At 44.8% G+C, this 18,699-nt stretch overlaps 1 protein-coding gene across 1 annotated transcript; it reads right to left on the bottom strand.

Moving 5' to 3' along the window:
- Positions 1-879: 879 nt before the first annotated feature.
- Positions 880-2,605, bottom strand: LOC127049294 (uncharacterized). The gene is made up of 2 exons (XM_050949936.1): positions 2,339-2,605; positions 880-1,488 (listed from the first exon to the last, which is right to left on the bottom strand). Exons 1-2 carry the CDS (start codon positions 2,529-2,531, stop codon positions 1,067-1,069), a joined length of 615 nt encoding a protein of 204 aa, XP_050805893.1. The 5' UTR covers positions 2,532-2,605; the 3' UTR covers positions 880-1,066.
- Between the last annotated feature and the right edge of the window lie 16,094 nt (positions 2,606-18,699).

The following is an 18,699-nucleotide window of genomic DNA, read 5'->3' as shown; positions in this document are numbered from 1 at the left end:
GGAATGGTGCTGATGCAAGTTTGCACAGCCATTAATCGCACCCTGCTAAGAAGAACTGTGACTCTGGGGAACATGCAGGACATTGTGGATGGCTTTGGACAAATGGGTTTCCCTAACTGTGGAGGGGCAATAGATGGGACGCATATTCCTATTCTGTCACCACCCCACCTGGCATCAGAGTACGTTAATCGCAAGGGGTATTTCTCCGTGGTTCTGCAAGCGCTTGTGGATCACCGTGGGCGTTTCACTGACATTTACTCAGGATGGCCTGGAAAGGTGCATGATGCACGCATCTTTCGGAACAGTGCCCTGTTCAGGAAGCTGAGGGCCGGGACTTCTTTCCCAGACCGCAAGATCACAGTAGGGGACGTCGAAATGCCCACTGTGATCCTTGGAGACCCCGCTTACCCCTTAATGCCATGGCTCATGAAACCGTATACAGGGAAGCTTGACAGGAGCAAGGAACGGTTCAACTACAGGCTGAGCCGGTGCAGAATGACTGTGGAATGTGCTTTTGGCAGTTTGAAAGCCTGCTGGAGGTGTCTTTATGGGAAGCTAGATTTGGGGGAAAGCAGCATCTCCGCTGTTATATCCGCATGCTGTACCCTCCATAATATTTGTGAAGGGAAGGGTGAAAGATTCCGTGAGGAATGGACCTCCGAGGTTCGACGCCTAGAGGATGAATTTGCACAGCCAGAGAGCAGGGCTACTAGAGAGGCCCAGGAAAGGGCTTCAAGGATTAGGGACGCCTTAAGGGAGCAATTTGATGCTGAGAGCCAACAGTAATGTTTGGTGCCTTTGTTGTGCTCCTTTCTACCTTGGGGTACAGTATTTACCACTTCCTGCAATAATGAAGAGTATTGTAAAAGCCATAAAATCCTTTATTCAAAGTACAGTACATAAAAGGCCAGGGGGGTTAGGGTGGTGGACTGTACATTCAGAGGTTTGAATATGTCCTGTTTGGATTACTGTTCAATGTCTGCTGCACTTCAGGATTACTATGCTGCAGGGTAATGGGGGTGGAGTGCACAGGGTAAGAATTATAGTTATCAGGGCTGGTAGGTGATCATACAGGTGTTGGGGGCAGCTGGGGGTAATAAGAAACTGGCTGCTGGAGAAAGGTGTTTTGTGCAAATACTGGGGAAAAAGAAAGAGAGCTTTGGGAGGGGTGTGGGTTACCACGGTACATATCTGCCTGCATGGCTACGAGAGACTCGAAAAACTCAGTTTGGCGAGCCAGGAGGCTTATCATCTGCTTTGAGGTTTTTTTGATAGCCAATTCCTTTCTCCTGCTTTCTGTTTGCCTCCAGTCATACATTTTCTCTCTCCATTCATACATTTTCTCTCTCCATTCCTGCGTCTTCCTACTTTCTCTGTTGTAGTGATTCATAACTGCTTTGATCAATTCTTCTTTTGATTTTCTGGGATTTCTTCTCAAGTTCTGCAAACGACGTGAGGCCGGTGATCCGGCTGCATTAGTCAAGGTCACTAAAAAAAACATAGATAGAAACATGTAATACACAGACGCTACATTGTTTATTATCACACAGTGAAGGAGTTTTTAGACTTTTTGTAGCATCGTTCCCACATACCTCACATAACACAGAGAGGCCAGGGAAGCTAAGGCATGGCGAGCAATGGGGTGAGTGTTTCTGCCCCGAGTGCACCTGCACTGGGTACAGGAGGTAGCTGGTGAAGGGGGGAGAAACGCACAGCTGTGCTGGCTGCCTGCTGGGAAGGGTGGGGAAAAATCGGAGGGCACCGCGGGGCTGGCTGCCTGCTGGGAGGGGGGGGGAAGACCAGAGCGCACCGCGGGGCTAGCTACGTGCTGGGAAGGGGGGGGGCAGACCGGAGCGCACTGCGGGGCTAGCTACGTGCTGGGAAGGGGGGGGGGGAGACTGGAACGCACCGCGGGGCTGGGGGGGGACCGCGAACCTGGCACCCTGCACTCAAGTATCCCTAAATTCTCAACAGGGTTTCCTACTGCCAGATATATCACTGCTGAGTGTTACCTGGGAAGAGAGGGAGGGTCTTCTACAGCAATGTGGATTCCGCCCTGGCCCCTATGCAGCTTGCCTGTGTGCAGCCATGGTCCCCCCACCCCTCGCTGCACAGTGGATCGGACGAGTTAGCCTGACCGGGACAAGGACCATGGTGGCTCTCCCGATAAACTTGAGAAAGCACATAGCACACGCTCTGGCTGCAGCTTTTCAAGAGATTACCGAGGCAGATTACAGAGACCTGATAGAGCAAATCAATGGGCTATTCCACGTTTAGGCATGCATGCAGGCAGCCATAACCCAAACCCTCCTCTCCCAAAACATAAAAATCTGCTTACCCCGAGCACGCTCCTCAGTTTCTTCCTCACCAGCAACTTCCAGCTGCTGCGATTGGCTAGCCTCCTCCTGGCTTGAGAAGAGCTCCTGGCTGCATGCCTCCTGGGACTCCGGGGTGTCTCCCTCCACGTCAGTAGCTTCACTGTCGGCTTCCTCTACACCCTCCCCCACTTCTCCCTGCTCTGAACTCTCCATCGTGGTCCTCGGATTGGCAGTGGGGTCACACCCAAGAATGGCATCCAGCTCCTTGTAAAAACGGCAGGTTGTGGGGGCAGCTCCTAAGCGGCGATTTCCCTCACGGGCTTTGCAATAGGCACTCCTCAGCTCTTTTATTTTGACTCTGCACTGCAATGCGTCCCGTTCATGGCCCCTTCTCAGCAAGGACTGCGATATCTGCCCATAGGTATCATAATTTCTCCTTCTGGAGCGCAGCTGTGCTTGCACAGCTTCCTCACCCCAAACACTGATGAGGTCCTGCAGCTCGGAATTGTTCCATGCTGGGGCTCGTTTGGGGCGTGGAGGCATGGTCGCTGATTGATTGAATGATTGATTGCACTCCACTCCTGGCTGAGCAAACAGGAAGGGGATTTTTAAAATTCCCGGGGCATTTAAAGGAGGGGTCAGCTGAGCCCAGGGCAGTGGAGTGTGCATGATTACCAGAGAGGCTTCTAAGGTATGCTGGGATACCTCCTTATACCCCGGAGGTCAATAAAAGCACTGGTGGGCGTCCACACTTGCTGACCAGCGCTGGATCACCAGCGCTGGAATCCCTACACCCGAGGCTCGACCGGGTGTACAGCCAGCGCTGCAACCAGGGAGTTGCAGCGCTGGCCGTGCTTTGCAAGTGTGGCCAGATCCTATGTTGCAGCGCTGTAACCCCCTCACCAGCGCTGCAACTCTCTAGTGTAGCCAAGCCCTAAGGCATAGAAAATCTATCCCTCCACAGCTGTGATTGACAGAGGTTAAGACAATCAGTTGCTCCAGGTAAACTAAGCCTCCTCTGTAACAACTCCTTTTCAACAACCCATATCTGTCTGACACAAGGCTGATTTTTATCTAGTCTGCTCTGAGGTTGGCCTGCCTGAGCCCTCTTCATTCTGCTGGCTAGCAGTGAGGACTCCTCTCTGGAGTATCCTGCTGGTTCATCTACTCAGAACCCACTCCTCCTCTCTGCTGGGGCTGGGTCGCTCACTCCTTTTCCGTCCCCATTTTGCCTTTTTCAAATGAGTAGTCCCCTTGATTTGTATGGTACTACTCTGGTAAATTGAGGGAGTAGGATTGGGCCCCTTATATAGTAGGCATTTCTGTGGCCATGATCTGCTTCTGTCATCCAAAAGACTTTTCCTGTCTGGGCTGGCTTCCTGTTAACCCTAGCTTCCTTCACTATAGGGCAAATGTAGAAAATGTGATTAGCCAGACATAGTTTTAAGCATTGCATTTCTGAGAAGGGATCAGTTACAGGAGCTCTTTTTAATTCCCCACCCCCAGCCTGCCTCCAAATTCCATCATTGCCCATACTGGAAATGAAATAGAAAGTGCTAAAAACATATACCATTTTGCTACCACATCTTAAATTGTGAACTTCAAATCCTGTTCCTATTAAAATGGGTGGGACTTTTCCAGTGGGATAGGGTCCTATGTGAGTAAAATGACACAGTTATAAATCCAGATTTAATCTGATTGGGAGATACAGCGGGTGTTAACCATTTTCTTCCCAGCTTCCTCCAAGATAATAATAGTGGAACGTCTCGGTATGGGTAGTTTCTTGAAAAAAAAATCTGTGTGGCAGCAGCTAACTAGTTATTCCTCCCTTTCACCAGAAAACTCCAAACGTGTATAAGGTAACATCCTAGTCAGTTTGTGTGAATGCATTCACAAACTCAATATGACAAGCTATATTATGTTTAAGATTTTTGCTTACGGGGGCATCTACTTTGTTCCAAAAGACTCTGACTGAAGGGCAATGTCCTTATTCCTGGAAGCATTCCACTCTATTGTGTTCATATTTCTGATTTATCTGAGGTATTTATGTTAACTTTGAAATATTTATGGGTGCTCACTGTGCTGCTGAAGGTGATGCAAAACTAAGGTCCTGACTATAAGTGGTGATTAAAGAGCCAATGACACTATTCACAACAGTTGGAGTGTCAGCTCACCATATCCCACTCAATGCCAACTGGCTAACTACAGTCTTCCTGGCTAAAGTTTAATGTTCTGTAATCTGATATGATTTTACTTTTTATTTTCTCTCCTTGTGTAGTGTTGCTGTGTACTATGGAAAATAGCTTCTACACTCCTGTAATAACCTTAGTCCCAGATTTGGACCTTAGCGTCCAAAATATGGGGGTTAGCATGAAAACCTCCAAGCTTAGTTACCAGCTTGGACCTGGTACCTGCTGCCACCACCCAAAAAATTAGAGTGTTTTGGGGCACTCTGGTCCCCCTGAAAAACCTTCCCTGGGGACCCCAAGACCCAAATCCCTTGAGTCTCACAACAAAGGAAAATAATCCTTTTTCCCTTCCCCCCTCCAGGTGCTCCTGGAGAGATACACAGACACAAGCTCTGTGAACCCAAACAGAGTGAATCTCCCTCTCTGTTCCCAATCCTGGAAACAAAAAGTACTTTCCTATTCCCCCAGAGGGAATGCAAGGTCAGGCTAGCAATCCAACACACAAATCTCCCCTTGATTTCTTCCTCCCACCAATTCCCTGGTGAGTACAGACTCAATTTCCCTGAAGTAAAGAAAAACTCCAACAGGTCTTAAAAGAAAGCTTTATATAAAAAGAAAGAAAGATAAGTACAAATGTTCTCTCTGTATTGAGATAATACAACACAGGGTCAATTGCTTAAAAGAATATTGAATAAACAGCCTTATTCCAAAAGAATACAAATCAAAGCACTCCAGCACTTATATTCATGCAAATACCAAAGAAAAGAAACCATATAACTTACTATCTGATCTCTTTGTCCTTACACTTGGAAACAGAAGACTAGAAAGTAGAACTACTTCTCCAAAGCTCAGAGAAAGCAGGCAGCCAGAAAACAAAGACCTTAGACACTCAATTCCCTCCACCCAAAGTTGAAAAAATCCGGTTTCCTGATTGGTCCTCTGGTCAGGTGCTTCAGGTGAAAGAGACATTAACCCTTAGCTATCTGTTTATGACACGCCCCCCAAATTGCAGACAGTGGGGAAGCTCACTGGCGGCGATTTCCTTCTAGAACTTGAAAATAAACAGATTAATACAACACATACACCTTTACATATACTCCTAAGTATATAACTAACAGACTTCTACATTTTAAGAACACTTTTTAACTACTGAATTCTGGGAAACTCTCACGGGAGAGTGCATCAGGAACTTTATTAGAAGCTCCTGTGATGTGTTGAATTTCAAAATCAAAATCTTGGAGAGCTAAACTCCAACGAAGAAGTTTCTTGTTGTTCCCCTTGGCAGTATGAAGCCACTTTAGTGCAGCATGGTCAGTTTGTAGTTGGAACCGCCGTCCCCAAACATATGGGCGTAGCTTTTCCAGGGCGTACACAATGGAATAGCATTCCTTTTCACTGACTGACCAGTGACTTTCCCTCTCAGACAGTTTCTTGCTGAGAAACACGACAGGATGGAAGTTGTGATCTGTTGCTTCCTGCATGAGCACTGCTCCTATACCACGCTCAGATGCATCTGTTGTTACTAGGAATGGCTTGTCAAAGTCCGGGGCCCTGAGCACAGGGTCAGACATGAGCGTTGCCTTAAGTTGGGTAAAGGCCTTTTGACACTCATCAGTCCACTTAACGGCATTTGGCTGGGTCTTTTTGGTCAGGTCGGTCAATGGGGCAGCGATTTGGCTGTAGTGTGGTACAAATCGCCTGTAGTATCCGGCCAAGCCTAAGAAGGATTGGACCTGCTTCTTTGACTTTGGGACAGGTCACTTTTGGATAGCATCCACCTTGGCCTGTAGGGGGTTTATGGTTCCTCGACCCACCTGGTGCCCCAGGTAAGTCACTCTGTTTTGGCCTATTTGACACTTTTTGGCCTTAACAGTTAGTCCGGCCTGCCTGATGCGCTCAAAGACCTTTTCCAGGTGTAGTAGGTGTTCGGGCCAGGAGTCTGAAAAAATGGCCACATCATCGAGGTAGGCAACTGCAAATTCTCCCAGTCCAGCTAGTAGACCATCTACCAGCCTCTGGAAGGTGGCGGGTGCATTTCGAAGGCCGAAAGGAAGGACATTGAATTCATACACCCCCGCATGGGTGACGAATGCTGACCTCTCCTTGGCAGGTTCATCTAGTGGTACTTGCCAGTACCCCTTGGTTAAGTCTATTGTAGAGATGAAATGGGCACGTCCCAACTTTTCCAATAGCTCATCGGTACGTGGCATTGGATAGTTGTCCGGACGAGTTACAGCATTTAGCTTACGGTAGTCCACGCAAAAGCGTATTTCCCCATCTGGTTTGGGTACCAGAACCACTGGAGATGCCCATGCACTGGTAGATGAGCGGATTATACCCATCTGTAGCATGTTCTGGATCTCCCGTTCTATAGCAGCTTGGGCATGAGGAGACACTCGGTAGGGTGGGGTTCTGATTGGGTGAGCATTACCTGTATCAATGGAGTGGTATGCCCGTTCAGTCCGTCCTGGGGTGGCTGAGAACAATGGGGCGAAGCTAGTGCACAGCTCCTTGATTTGTTGCCGCTGCAGACGTTCCAGGGTGGTTGAGAGGTTCACCTCTTCCACGCCACCGTCTTTTTTCCTGTCGTAGTAGACACCGTCAGGCCACTCAGCATCATCTCCCTGGACTGTAAACTGACAAACCTGTAAGTCTCTGGAATAGAAAGGCTTGAGAGAATTAACATGGTACACTTTAGGCTTTAGTGAGGAATTGGGAAATGCTATGAGGTAGTTTACAGCTCCCAGGCGCTCTTGGACCGTGAATGGCCCTTCCCATGATGCTTCCATCTTATGGGCCTGTTGCGCCTTCAAGACCATAACCTGGTCTCCTACCTTGAAGGAACGTTCTCTGGCATGTCTGTCATACCAGGCCTTTTGCTCTTCTTGAGCATCCTTTAGGTTCTCTCTAGCAAGGGCTAAAGAGTGTCGGAGGGTGCTTTGTAGGTTGCTTACAAAGTCCAGAATGTTAGTTCCTGGAGAAGGCGTAAACCCCTCCCATTGCTGCTTCACCAACTGTAATGGCCCCTTAACCTCGTGACCATACACAAGTTCAAATGGTGAAAACCCTAAACTGGGATGTGGTACAGCCCTGTAGGCAAACAGCAACTGCTGCAACACTAGGTCCCAATTATTGGGGAATTCGTTGATGAATTTTCGTATCATGGCCCCCAAAGTTCCATTGAACCTTTCCACCAGGCCATTGGTTTGATGGTGGTACGGGGTGGCAACCAAGTGATTCACCCCATGAGTTTCCCACAGTTTTTCCATGGTCCCTGCCAGGAAATTAGACCCTGAATCTGTAAGGATGTCAGAGGGCCAACCTACCCTGGCAAAGATGTCTGTTAGGGCCAGGCACACAGTGTTAGCCCTGGTGTTGCCTAGAGCTACTGCTTCTGGCCATCGGGTAGCAAAGTCCACTAAAGTCAGTACGTACTGCTTTCCTCTGGGCGTCTTTTTTGGGAAAGGGCCCAGAATATCCACAGCTACTCGCTGAAATGGGACCTCAATTATGGGGAGTGGCTGGAGAGGGGCCTTGACTTGGTCTTGAGGCTTTCCCACTCTTTGGCATACCTCACAAGACCGGACATACTTGGCAACGTCCTTGCCCATCCCCTCCCAGTGGAAGGACTTCCCCAACCGGTCCTTGGTTCTGTTCACCCCAGCATGGCCACTGGGATGATCATGGGCTAAGCTTAAGAGCTTCTCCCGGTACTTAGTTGGAACCACCAACTGTTTTTGCGGCTGCCATTCTTCCCGGTGTCCACCAGAAAGAATTTCCTTGTATAAAAGTCCTTGGTCTATAACAAACCGGGATCGATTAGAAGAGCTGAGAGGCGGTGGGGTGCTCCGTGCCGCTGCCCAAGCTTTCTGAAGGCTGTCATCTGCTTCCTGCTCAGTCTGGAACTGTTCCCTTGAGGCTGGGGTCACCAGTTCTTCCTCAGACTGTGGACTTGGGCTTGGTCCCTCCGGAAGCGATGTAGGTGATGGGGTTGTTTCCGTTGCTGGTGAACCGCTCTTCGCTGGTGCACCTGAGGGTATTTTAGGCTCTGGCTGAGCCTTTTGGGTATGGTTGTCTTTTGCTTCTGCCAGTTTTGGCTCGCTGGCGCCCTCTGGCGTTGAGTTTGAAGATGGGGTTGCACTTGCTGGTGCTGGTTGCTGTTCCAGTTCCGGGCCTGGGACTGGAGATGCTGTGGCTGTTTCAGTGGTAGGCATGGAATCTGGGTCCACTACCTCTGTCTGGGTCTCTGGTAACACAGACGGGGCCTCTGTGGACGGTTCAGGAACAGGAATGGGTCTGGAAGCTTGCCTGGTTTGGCTACGTGTAACCATTCCCACTCTCTTGGCCCGCCTCACCTGGTTGGCCAAGTCTTCCCCCAGTAGCATGGGGATAGGATAATTGTCATAGACTGCAAAAGTCCACATTCCTGACCAGCCTTTGTACTGGACAGGCAGTTGAGCTGTAGGCAAGTCTACAGCTTGTGACATGAAGGGGTAAATTGTAACTTTGGCCTTTGGGTTGATGAATTTGGGGTCAACGAAGGATTGGTGGATAGCTGACACTTGTGCCCCCGTGTCTCTCCACGCAGTAACCTTCTTTCCGCCCACTCTCAAATTTTCCCTTCGCTCCAAGGGTATTTGAGAGGCATCCGGGCCTGGGGATCTTTGGTGTGATGGTGGTGTAATGAATTGCACTCGCATGGTGTTCTTGGGACAGTTGGCCTTGATATGTCCCAGTTCATTACACTTAAAGCATCTTCCATCTGATGGGTCACTGGGCCGAGGTGAGTTACTGGAGACTGGTGAGGTTGAAGGGTAGGGTATCTGTGGCTTTACTTGGGTGGTATGTGGGGTCTTTGGCTGTCCTCGGTTGTAGGGTTTATGGTCTGTGTGCCCCCTGGGGTAATCGTTCCCCTTGACAGTAGCTTTCTTGCTTTCTGCCAGTTCCATCCATTTGGCTCCAATCTCCCCCGCCTCAGCGATATTCTTGGGGTTTCCATCTTGTATGTACCGCGTGATGTCTTCAGGAACACCATCCAAGAACTGCTCCATTTGTATGAGGAGGTTCAGTTCTTCCAAGGTTTGAATGTTGTTTCCTGTTAGCCAGGCCTCATAGTTTTTTGCAATGTAGTAGGCGTGTTTGGGAAATGACACCTCTGGTTTCCACTTTTGGGTTCTGAAGCGCCGACGGGCATGATCTGGGGTTATCCCCATCCTGTATCTGGCCTTGGTTAGAAAAAGTTTATAGTCATTCATTTGGTGCTTAGGCATTTCAGCTGCCACCTCTGCTAAAGGTCCACTGAGCTGTGACCTCAATTCTACCATGTACTGGTCTTCGGGAATGCTGTACCCAAGACAGGCTCTTTCAAAATTTTCCAAGAAGGCCTCGGTGTCATCACCTGCCTTGTAGGTGGGAAATTTCCTGTGCTGTGGAGCAATAATTGGCGCCGGGTTGTTAGGGTTGGCTGGCACATGCAGCCCAGCTTTTGCCAACTCCAGTTCATGTTTTCTCTGTTTTTCCTTCTCTTCATTCTCTTTTTGTTGTTTTTCCATTTCTTTTTGGTGTTTTTCCATTTCTCGGTGGTGGGCCAACTCTTCTTCTGCTTGTTTCCTTCGGTAGGCTATCTCTTCTTCTTCTAGTTTTCTTTTGTGTGCTGCCTCTTGGGCTGCCTGTTCTCTTTGGAAGGCTGCCAGTTTCATGCTTTCTTCCTTTTCTTTCATCTCCATCTGTCGCCTGTGTTCAGCTTCTTTGATTTGTTCTTCGGCGTCAATTTTTGCCTTAGAAGTCATGGTTCCTGTTTTCTTGTGTTGGGGTGCCCTCCGGTGTTTATCTTCTGAACTGCAGGTTCTGTTGCCTCCTGAAGTCTGCCTAGCAACAGTGCTTTTTTCCTTTTCTCTCTCTAGCTAATGTTCAATGAAAGGAAACCAGAAAAACCACTTTATTTGCATGCATATAAGTGCCGGTACTTGCCCCCTAATGGGAGGGCTATTGCATGACAAAAGACCCTTAACATGCAAGCCACAAACTGCGAGAGAGAGCAGAAAAAAAAAATTCTCTCTGGTTCCCTTTTAAAACCAAACTGTTTCTCTCTGCTAAAAAGCCCTTAGCAGAGAAAAGAAAAATATAATATTTCTACTGGCTTCTGGGTTCTGTCTATCTCCCACCAGCTGCCACTCATGTAATAACCTTAGTCCCAGATTTGGACCTTAGCGTCCAAAATATGGGGGTTAGCATGAAAACCTCCAAGCTTAGTTACCAGCTTGGACCTGGTACCTGCTGCCACCACCCAAAAAATTAGAGTGTTTTGGGGCACTCTGGTCCCCCTGAAAAACCTTCCCTGGGGACCCCAAGACCCAAATCCCTTGAGTCTCACAACAAAGGAAAATAATCCTTTTTCCCTTCCCCCCTCCAGGTGCTCCTGGAGAGATACACAGACACAAGCTCTGTGAACCCAAACAGAGTGAATCTCCCTCTCTGTTCCCAATCCTGGAAACAAAAAGTACTTTCCTATTCCCCCAGAGGGAATGCAAGGTCAGGCTAGCAATCCAACACACAAATCTCCCCTTGATTTCTTCCTCCCACCAATTCCCTGGTGAGTACAGACTCAATTTCCCTGAAGTAAAGAAAAACTCCAACAGGTCTTAAAAGAAAGCTTTATATAAAAAGAAAGAAAGATAAGTACAAATGTTCTCTCTGTATTGAGATAATACAACACAGGGTCAATTGCTTAAAAGAATATTGAATAAACAGCCTTATTCCAAAAGAATACAAATCAAAGCACTCCAGCACTTATATTCATGCAAATACCAAAGAAAAGAAACCATATAACTTACTATCTGATCTCTTTGTCCTTACACTTGGAAACAGAAGACTAGAAAGTAGAACTACTTCTCCAAAGCTCAGAGAAAGCAGGCAGCCAGAAAACAAAGACCTTAGACACTCAATTCCCTCCACCCAAAGTTGAAAAAATCCGGTTTCCTGATTGGTCCTCTGGTCAGGTGCTTCAGGTGAAAGAGACATTAACCCTTAGCTATCTGTTTATGACAACTCCACTTCTGGAATGGCTGCATTTCAATGATAATCAGAGTGGTATGTGTGGGTGTGGGTGTGTGTGTACACAGACACCTATGGCACTATATGCAAGTGTTAAATCTCTTATAAATTCTTTGGAATGTTGCAGGATGAAAGATACTGTATACATAACAGCATATTTTGAGGGTTGCTCTTATGCCATGGGGAATCACAGGAGGCACACATTCCTGGTTTTTTTGAGGGGGGGAGCATTGTGATTTGTTGTTGTTGTTGGCAAATAGTAAATTCACCAAAAATGCATTTTATTTATTTGTTTGTTTATGTTTAGGGCACAAATATTTTTTGCTGGGAAAAAAAAGAAAATAGAAACATTTTGAAAACCTCAAAATGGTTAGTTTTTACACTTTCAAAATGAGCCGTTTCAACATTTCATTTCAAAATGCCATTTTCTAAAAGAAATGTAATTTCTAATTGACATGTGAAATTTCATTCAGCCCAAACAATTTTCCAGGCTGGGGAGTTTGTCATTTTGGTGTGGGGATCTTTCTGTTCAGTCATTGAACTGAAAAAATATTTGTTCACTCAATTGTGGTCATTATTTCTTCCTGATGTCCCAGGAAGAATCTCACAGATCTTGAAGTCAGGAGAGGAAATTTTGCCAGAAAAATTAATAATAGTAATTAATAGTGGATCAGTCACAAATCTGGAACATATCAAATTGCCATGAATGATTTTTCTTCCAAAAATTGCTATGGCAAAACAGGGCTGCTATTCATTATCAATATGTAAAATAAATAATCTCTGGCTCCAAAATCCTGGTTTGAGAAGGTGAAGCAGGCACTGAGGAACATGCTTAAAGCCCCAAATTATTTCAAGCCAGATTTAATGCCAGATATCTGACATTTTCACAGTAAGCTTTTAAAAGCTATTTAGGTGTTGTTCCACTCAGCATTGAAACGTTTAACTGACTAGGCATTACAAACTGACTGTTGCAAAGCCCAAATTTCTTTAAAAATCTGGGCCTAAGGTACTAGCTTTCTAGCAGCAATGAAGATGTAATAAAAGAGCAGTGATATTTCATTTGGGCACTTGGCCATCATTTAAAGGGAAGAAATCAATTTGCAGCAACTGTGAAGAGTTATTCATGTCTGGAGCCTGATCAATTTAACTGTGGAAACATGCTAGTGCAGTCACGGGATCAGAATTTTAACACATTTACCCAGTTAAGCTTTCAGGCCATCAAGGTAAATAGCTGACCACAGCTGCTCAGTTTGCTTGAATTAAGTGTCATTCAATATTCACTTGAGACAAACTCATAAGTCCCTCGCTGTCCTGCAACACCAGTTCTTTCTAGGCACGCATGTTGCATAAAGACAGTGTAGATCAGAAAGAGCTCTTCCCAACCACATGCAGGATAAAGAATGTTCTTGAGACCAAGTTCTATTGTGTGATGCTTCAAAGTATTTCGAATTAGGTCACTAGTCATGGGCTGTGTAAGATTCTAGTCAATCTGCTGCCAGAACTGTTTTACAGTATGTGCTTTGGGAATCTGGAAGTTTCTCTTTAGAAGGTAGCTAATGGAAAACACAATCAGTGCTTTCATGTGAGCTCCTGATAGGAGGCCATGACTTTAGAGAACATGTGCAACTTTTGGTTTATTTATGGGGAGGTGAGGTGGGAGGGGGATAACTGTTGTGGGAAATGGACATATCATTGTTCCTATGTTGCTCTTTATCCTGTTTATATTTTAGTGCCAGTGAGCTAGCACATACACATTAGTGATAAAGTCCCCTAGTGATTACTAAGCCCTCACTTGAACTTAGCTTAAAACCTAAAAGAAGGGAGTAGTTCTGATTTGTGGCTCTGTTTCTGTTACTGCATTGCTCATGGTATGTTTTACTTCTGCTACTGATCTATTATTACAGGAACATTTTCTGATACAAAACACAGCATTAGGAATGTAATTACCAGCATCAGAGCTCATAGTCTATCCTCCTAGTTTTAGGTTTGGTGGATGGTATAGGATCACAGAACCTTTGGGCAGTAAGACCGGTAAGAATATCGTAGCCACCTCTTTCACATCTGACTTCGTCTGTTCTGGTGTTTGGAAAAACATTGAACAATCATACCAGACTCAAAATCAAAAGTGTTTCTCTTCTTCTTTAATAAGAGAGATATTTATTTGTGTGAACACAGGAATGTAAGATCAGTTGCTGGCTCCTTTGCTCAGATTTCTGGGGATTATTTTACTTTTTCAAATGGTTTCATTCCCTGTAGGTGTGTGCTGGCCTCCAGTGTACTACTTAGTCTTGATGACTCCACTAACGCCCACTGCTGAAGGCCGAATGATCTATTTCAGACTCCCCTGCTGATTGAACTTAGCCAACAATCCACTCATGACTCCAGCAGCTGTTCTGCTTTCTTTTCTTTTCTTTTCTTTTCTTTTCTTTTCTTTTCTTTTCTTTTCCTTTCCAGCCAGTGAAAACTTTGTAAATCTTCTCATCGTCATTCCAGAAATGTGAGATGTTTCCCTCTTGACACCAAAAACATCTCATTGACCTTATCTGCATGTGACAGAACATATGTTTGTGGATGACCCAGACACCCGAGTTTAAACTAACACAAAACAATAGTTAACTTATGTAAATGATGGATCTAAATTTGGATAGTGTCTAAAAAAAATCATTGGATTTTCATTTCTGCAGTGACGGTTAATTCTGCTGCTCCTGCACCTAAAAACCGATTAAAAGAAAAACTTGATTACCATATAGTAATAAATCAAAATACTTTATCTTCTCAGTATAGTGGCTCCTAGAACTGTTATTACACTAGTACCTTATGTACATAGGATCCAATCCAACAGCCACTGATGTCAATGGGAGTCCTTCCATTTACTTCAATGGGCATTGGATGAGGCTTAAAAAAAGTCCTCCAAACCAAACTGAGGCCTTAATGTATACTCATTACAGTCCTCCCATTGTTTGAGGCAGGAGATGACTATGCTATTCTTTGTCTGATTTCCCACAGGCACACACAAGAGGAACAGACATATCAAAGGTGGTTCCCCAAACCTTCATTTCAAATTTTGTCCTTTTAGGATACTGGATCAAGTCTTGCCCTGCTTGGTCGTGACTAGAAATCACTACTATATAACAATATGAGGTGAGTTAGTTGTGTGAATCAGGCTCCCTGGAGACTAGAGGCTGTGTATTTTTTGGTGCTAACTAGTCACCTCTTCAGTTTCCATGCCCAGTTAATCTTTGGCCTCTTTGAACAGTGCTCTCACACTATAATTTGCTCACAAAATGTGACTATGTCATAACCTGAAGCTGTCAGGAGCTTTCAGGAGGCTGGATAGTTATGATATGGCAAGATGTGGCTGTGTAGGAATTACATAAATTTTTTAAATCTCATTAATATGAAAAAAATGGAGTTCTGCATTCCAGGAAGAAATACTTCAAACTTCCTCATGCAAATAAAGACTGCATTGTGGGGGGAGGGGTAGCTCAGTCGGGGGGAGGGGTAGCTCAGTGGTTTGAGCATTGGCCTGCTAAACCCAGGGTTGTAAATTCAATCCTTGAGGGGGCCATTTGAGGATTTAGTTGGGGATTGGTCCTGCTTTGAGCAGGGAGCTGGACTAGATGATCTCCTGAGGTCCCTTCCAACTCTAATAATCTATGATAAGTCTTGGGGTTTTTTCCCCAGAGCAGCAGCAAGTGTCTTGAACTTGTTATAGCTCCTTTGCGTTATGATGACATCTGTAGCTCTGACAACCATAGAAATGTAGGGCTGGAAAGTACCTCGAGAGGTCCCCAAGTTTGGACCCCTGCATTGACCTGATCACCAATAGGAAGGCAAGTTCCTGAGTTTCTGATAGGATATTCTTCACTAACAATTGTCATTGTCTTCATTTGAGTAATAAGGTGATGATATCTCCTCCATTACTGCCATCTTTAGAGCACTCTTTTTCTGTCCCCTACTAATTAAGCAAACAAATTGTATTCTTTGCACTAAGAATTTATTTCTTAGCTGCATCTCAGACTTAGTTGGATGTTTTGTGTGTTCTGTGATCAACCTTTGTCAAACTGGGGAACGTTCACACAAACTCTAGATTAGCAAAGGGAAATTAATATTAATGAATCTATAGGACAAATTCACTCAAGGTCTGTATTGGCAAGTGAAGGAACCCCTCTCTTGGAAAATATACCTAGAAAGAGGTGGTTGCAACAAAAACAAGAGAGCTAATCAGCATAGCCACTAAAAAAGATTTAGTGGAAGATGTCATGGTCAGGACACCCGAGTGTTGTTTCTAGGTTGACCAGATAACAAGTGTGAAAAATCAGGACACGAGGTGGGGGGTAATAGGTGCCTATGTAAGAAAAAGCTCCAAAAATCAGGACTGTCCCTATGAAACTGAGACATCTTGTCACCCTAGTTGTTTCTTCCCCACAGCCTCCTTTGGAGGGACATCATGGTAGAGATGAAAAATGGTTTCCCACAGCATAAACCTTCCACCTGCAAAAATATTTCCAGACACAAGAATATTATGGTAGAAAATAGATTTTAATACTGTATCTTTGATGCATTGAATGTATGGCCAACAAATTTCACCAAACTTGCAAATCAAATGTTAATTATCATTTCTTAACATATGAGTTAATAATGCCTATTACAGTTAAGGCACAGGACTGTGAGCCAGTAGATATTGGGTCTTGGCTCTGCCACAGATTTCACAGACAAGTCACTTTGGCCAAAGTATCCTCTAATTTTGGGTGCCTCACATGATACATGTGGGGCCTGATTTTTCAGAGGTCATCAAGTCAGACACCAAAATCGGAGGTTACTTTGGAAGGTTTCGGCCTGTATCCCAGTTCATCTATCTATGATGGGAATGGCAATATTTCATAAGATTGCTGAATCCTAACTTATTTGTCTGTAAAATGCTATAAAATAGAGGCCACCAGAGAAGTACAAAGTATTTTCACTTATTTGCTAAATGCAAAATGTGGATTAACACTGAAAAGTGCCTGAATAAAATGGCCTTGTGGGGTTCCAGGTTAATTGTCTCAGTGATTTTCTCATCAAATGTGTTCATTTTACAAATCAAAATATATATTTTTAAATTGCCAGCCCTTCAAATAACCTGAGAGCTGAGAGTCAAGCTGGAGTCCTCATCTTCTTATATATCATTACTAATGAGACAGGTTCTGCAGGTCAGTTTAGACACTGAGTGACACCTGTGCAACCAGTTACCTTCAAATTACACACCCTGTTACATCTGCATAACACCCATGGCCTTCAGATTATCCCCGCAGTGACATCTGTACAACCTGATTGCCTTTGATGGGTTTGCACACTGGTGGTTGACTGAATTTTAGTAAATCATGCCCTTAGGGGCTGATCCTGCACTGAGTCAATGGAAGCTTTGCCACTAACACCAGTGGGAGTAGGACTGAGTCTTTAATGTGCAAGGAATAGAATCTAGAGCTCACTTAGTTTGACTTCACAGAGCTAATAGGAGTGATAATCTGTAAAAGCTTGGGTGGGAGAGGTGTCATTAAAATCTCTGTGTGTGCTCTGAATGCACACAGAAAGCAAGACTGTTGACCAAGAAGGTGCCAGTTCTACCTAATCACTCTGCTGAGTAGGCCAGCCTTTTAACGTTTCGTAATTAGAAACGACTTGTCTCAAAAGAGAAGTATTATCTCTGTCTTAGTAATCAACTGAGTTTTAGATTTACAGCCTGTGAGTTTCTGCACTGGAACATCCCTAACGTGGGCACATTTCTGTGTCCATCTGAGGTCCAGATCTAAATCCCTGGTTGTGATGGATTCTATTGTTAATATTGTCACTGAAATCCTGTCATATTAGCCCAGATTTTACACAGTTTTGTTCCTCTAATGTGTTTCTGAGATTTTGGCTTTGGATAGTGCTACACTCTCAACAGAGGGATGACTCATGCATCTGGATTGTGCATCAAAAGTACACATTCTCATTTGTATGGAACTCATTCAGAAAATTGCCTGAACTGTTTTTCAAGAAAGAGCTGATTTATTTTGATGCCAAAGGATATACATTAATTGTCCTTATTTCAGGTTTCAGGAAAAGACATTGATACAAAGCACATGTTAAATCCCCTCTGTGAAATGAAGAAAATATTTTGACTACATTGAGTTTTTAAACTAATCTATTGAACTTGCAAATACTATAGTGCATGGCATACAGGCTAAAGTGATGAATTCTCAGCCGGTTAAGGAACACATTCTGTTCCTTTAAAGGAAATGTGGTGTGGAGATATAGCCTTCTCTCTTCTTATTTTTGTAAGAATCAGGCTATGTCCTTATGTATCTGGTGGCAAATTCATGAAAGAAAAGTCTGCAAGGGAATAGAGATGGGCCTAATTATCTAATTAAAGCCTGACTCTACAGACCTATATTAGCGAGGAGAAATCTTGGCCCCACTGAAGTCAGTTGAATATTGCTATTAAATTCAATGGGCCACAATTTCACCCCAGATGTTTTGCTACCATTGTAATGGTTTAAATCCACTGCACAGAAAGCGGTGGAGTTTAAATGCAAGAATTGTTAGTCAGGTCTGCAGTTTTCTATAATCAAAACCTGACTATAACTTTTTCTATAACTATAACCTAAGGGAGAATCTCATCTAATTAATTGAATTAACAATATTTTTAAAATAGGAGTCTACATCCAGTGCTCTGCAGTCCTGAGGGGTTCTGACTAGGTGGGTTGGGTGCATCACCAGGGCCCTTTGCTGTCCAATAATCAGAATGGGAAGAGACAGTCTAGGAAGGAGTACGGCAGAAAGGGATCAAGGGGTTATAGTGGACCACAAGCTAAATATGAGTCAACAGTGTGATGCTGTTGCAAAAAAACCAAACATGATTCTGGGATGCATTAACAGGTGTGTTATGAGCAAGACACGAGAAGTCATTCTGCTGCTTTACTCTGTGCTGGGCCTCAGCTGGAGTATTGTGTGCACTGCATTTGAAGAAAGATGTGGACAAAATTGGAGATGGTCCAGAGAAGAGCAACAAGAACGATTAAAGGTCTTGAGAACATGACCTATGAAGCAAGGCTGAAAGAACTGGGTTTGTTTAGTTTGGAAAAGAGAAGACTGAGAGGGGACATGATAGCAGTTTT

Source organism: Gopherus flavomarginatus, chromosome 4, assembly GCF_025201925.1.
Source record: "Gopherus flavomarginatus isolate rGopFla2 chromosome 4, rGopFla2.mat.asm, whole genome shotgun sequence".
NCBI lineage: Eukaryota > Metazoa > Chordata > Testudines > Testudinidae > Gopherus > Gopherus flavomarginatus.
The sequence above is the reverse complement of the archived record's forward strand: the minus strand, read 5'-3'. Positions and strand labels throughout refer to the sequence as shown.

What these genes read in the sequence shown, in the direction of transcription:
- LOC127049294 (XM_050949936.1), bottom strand. Translation starts at nt 2,531, where the DNA reads ATGGAGAGTTCAGAGCAGGGAGAAGTGGGGGAGGGTGTAGAGGAAGCC. An exon ending in AACTGAGGAGCGTGCTCGGG is followed by an intron (nt 1,489 to 2,338) that starts GTAAGCAGATTT and finishes TGTTTTTTTTAG; the next exon opens with TGACCTTGACTAATGCAGCC.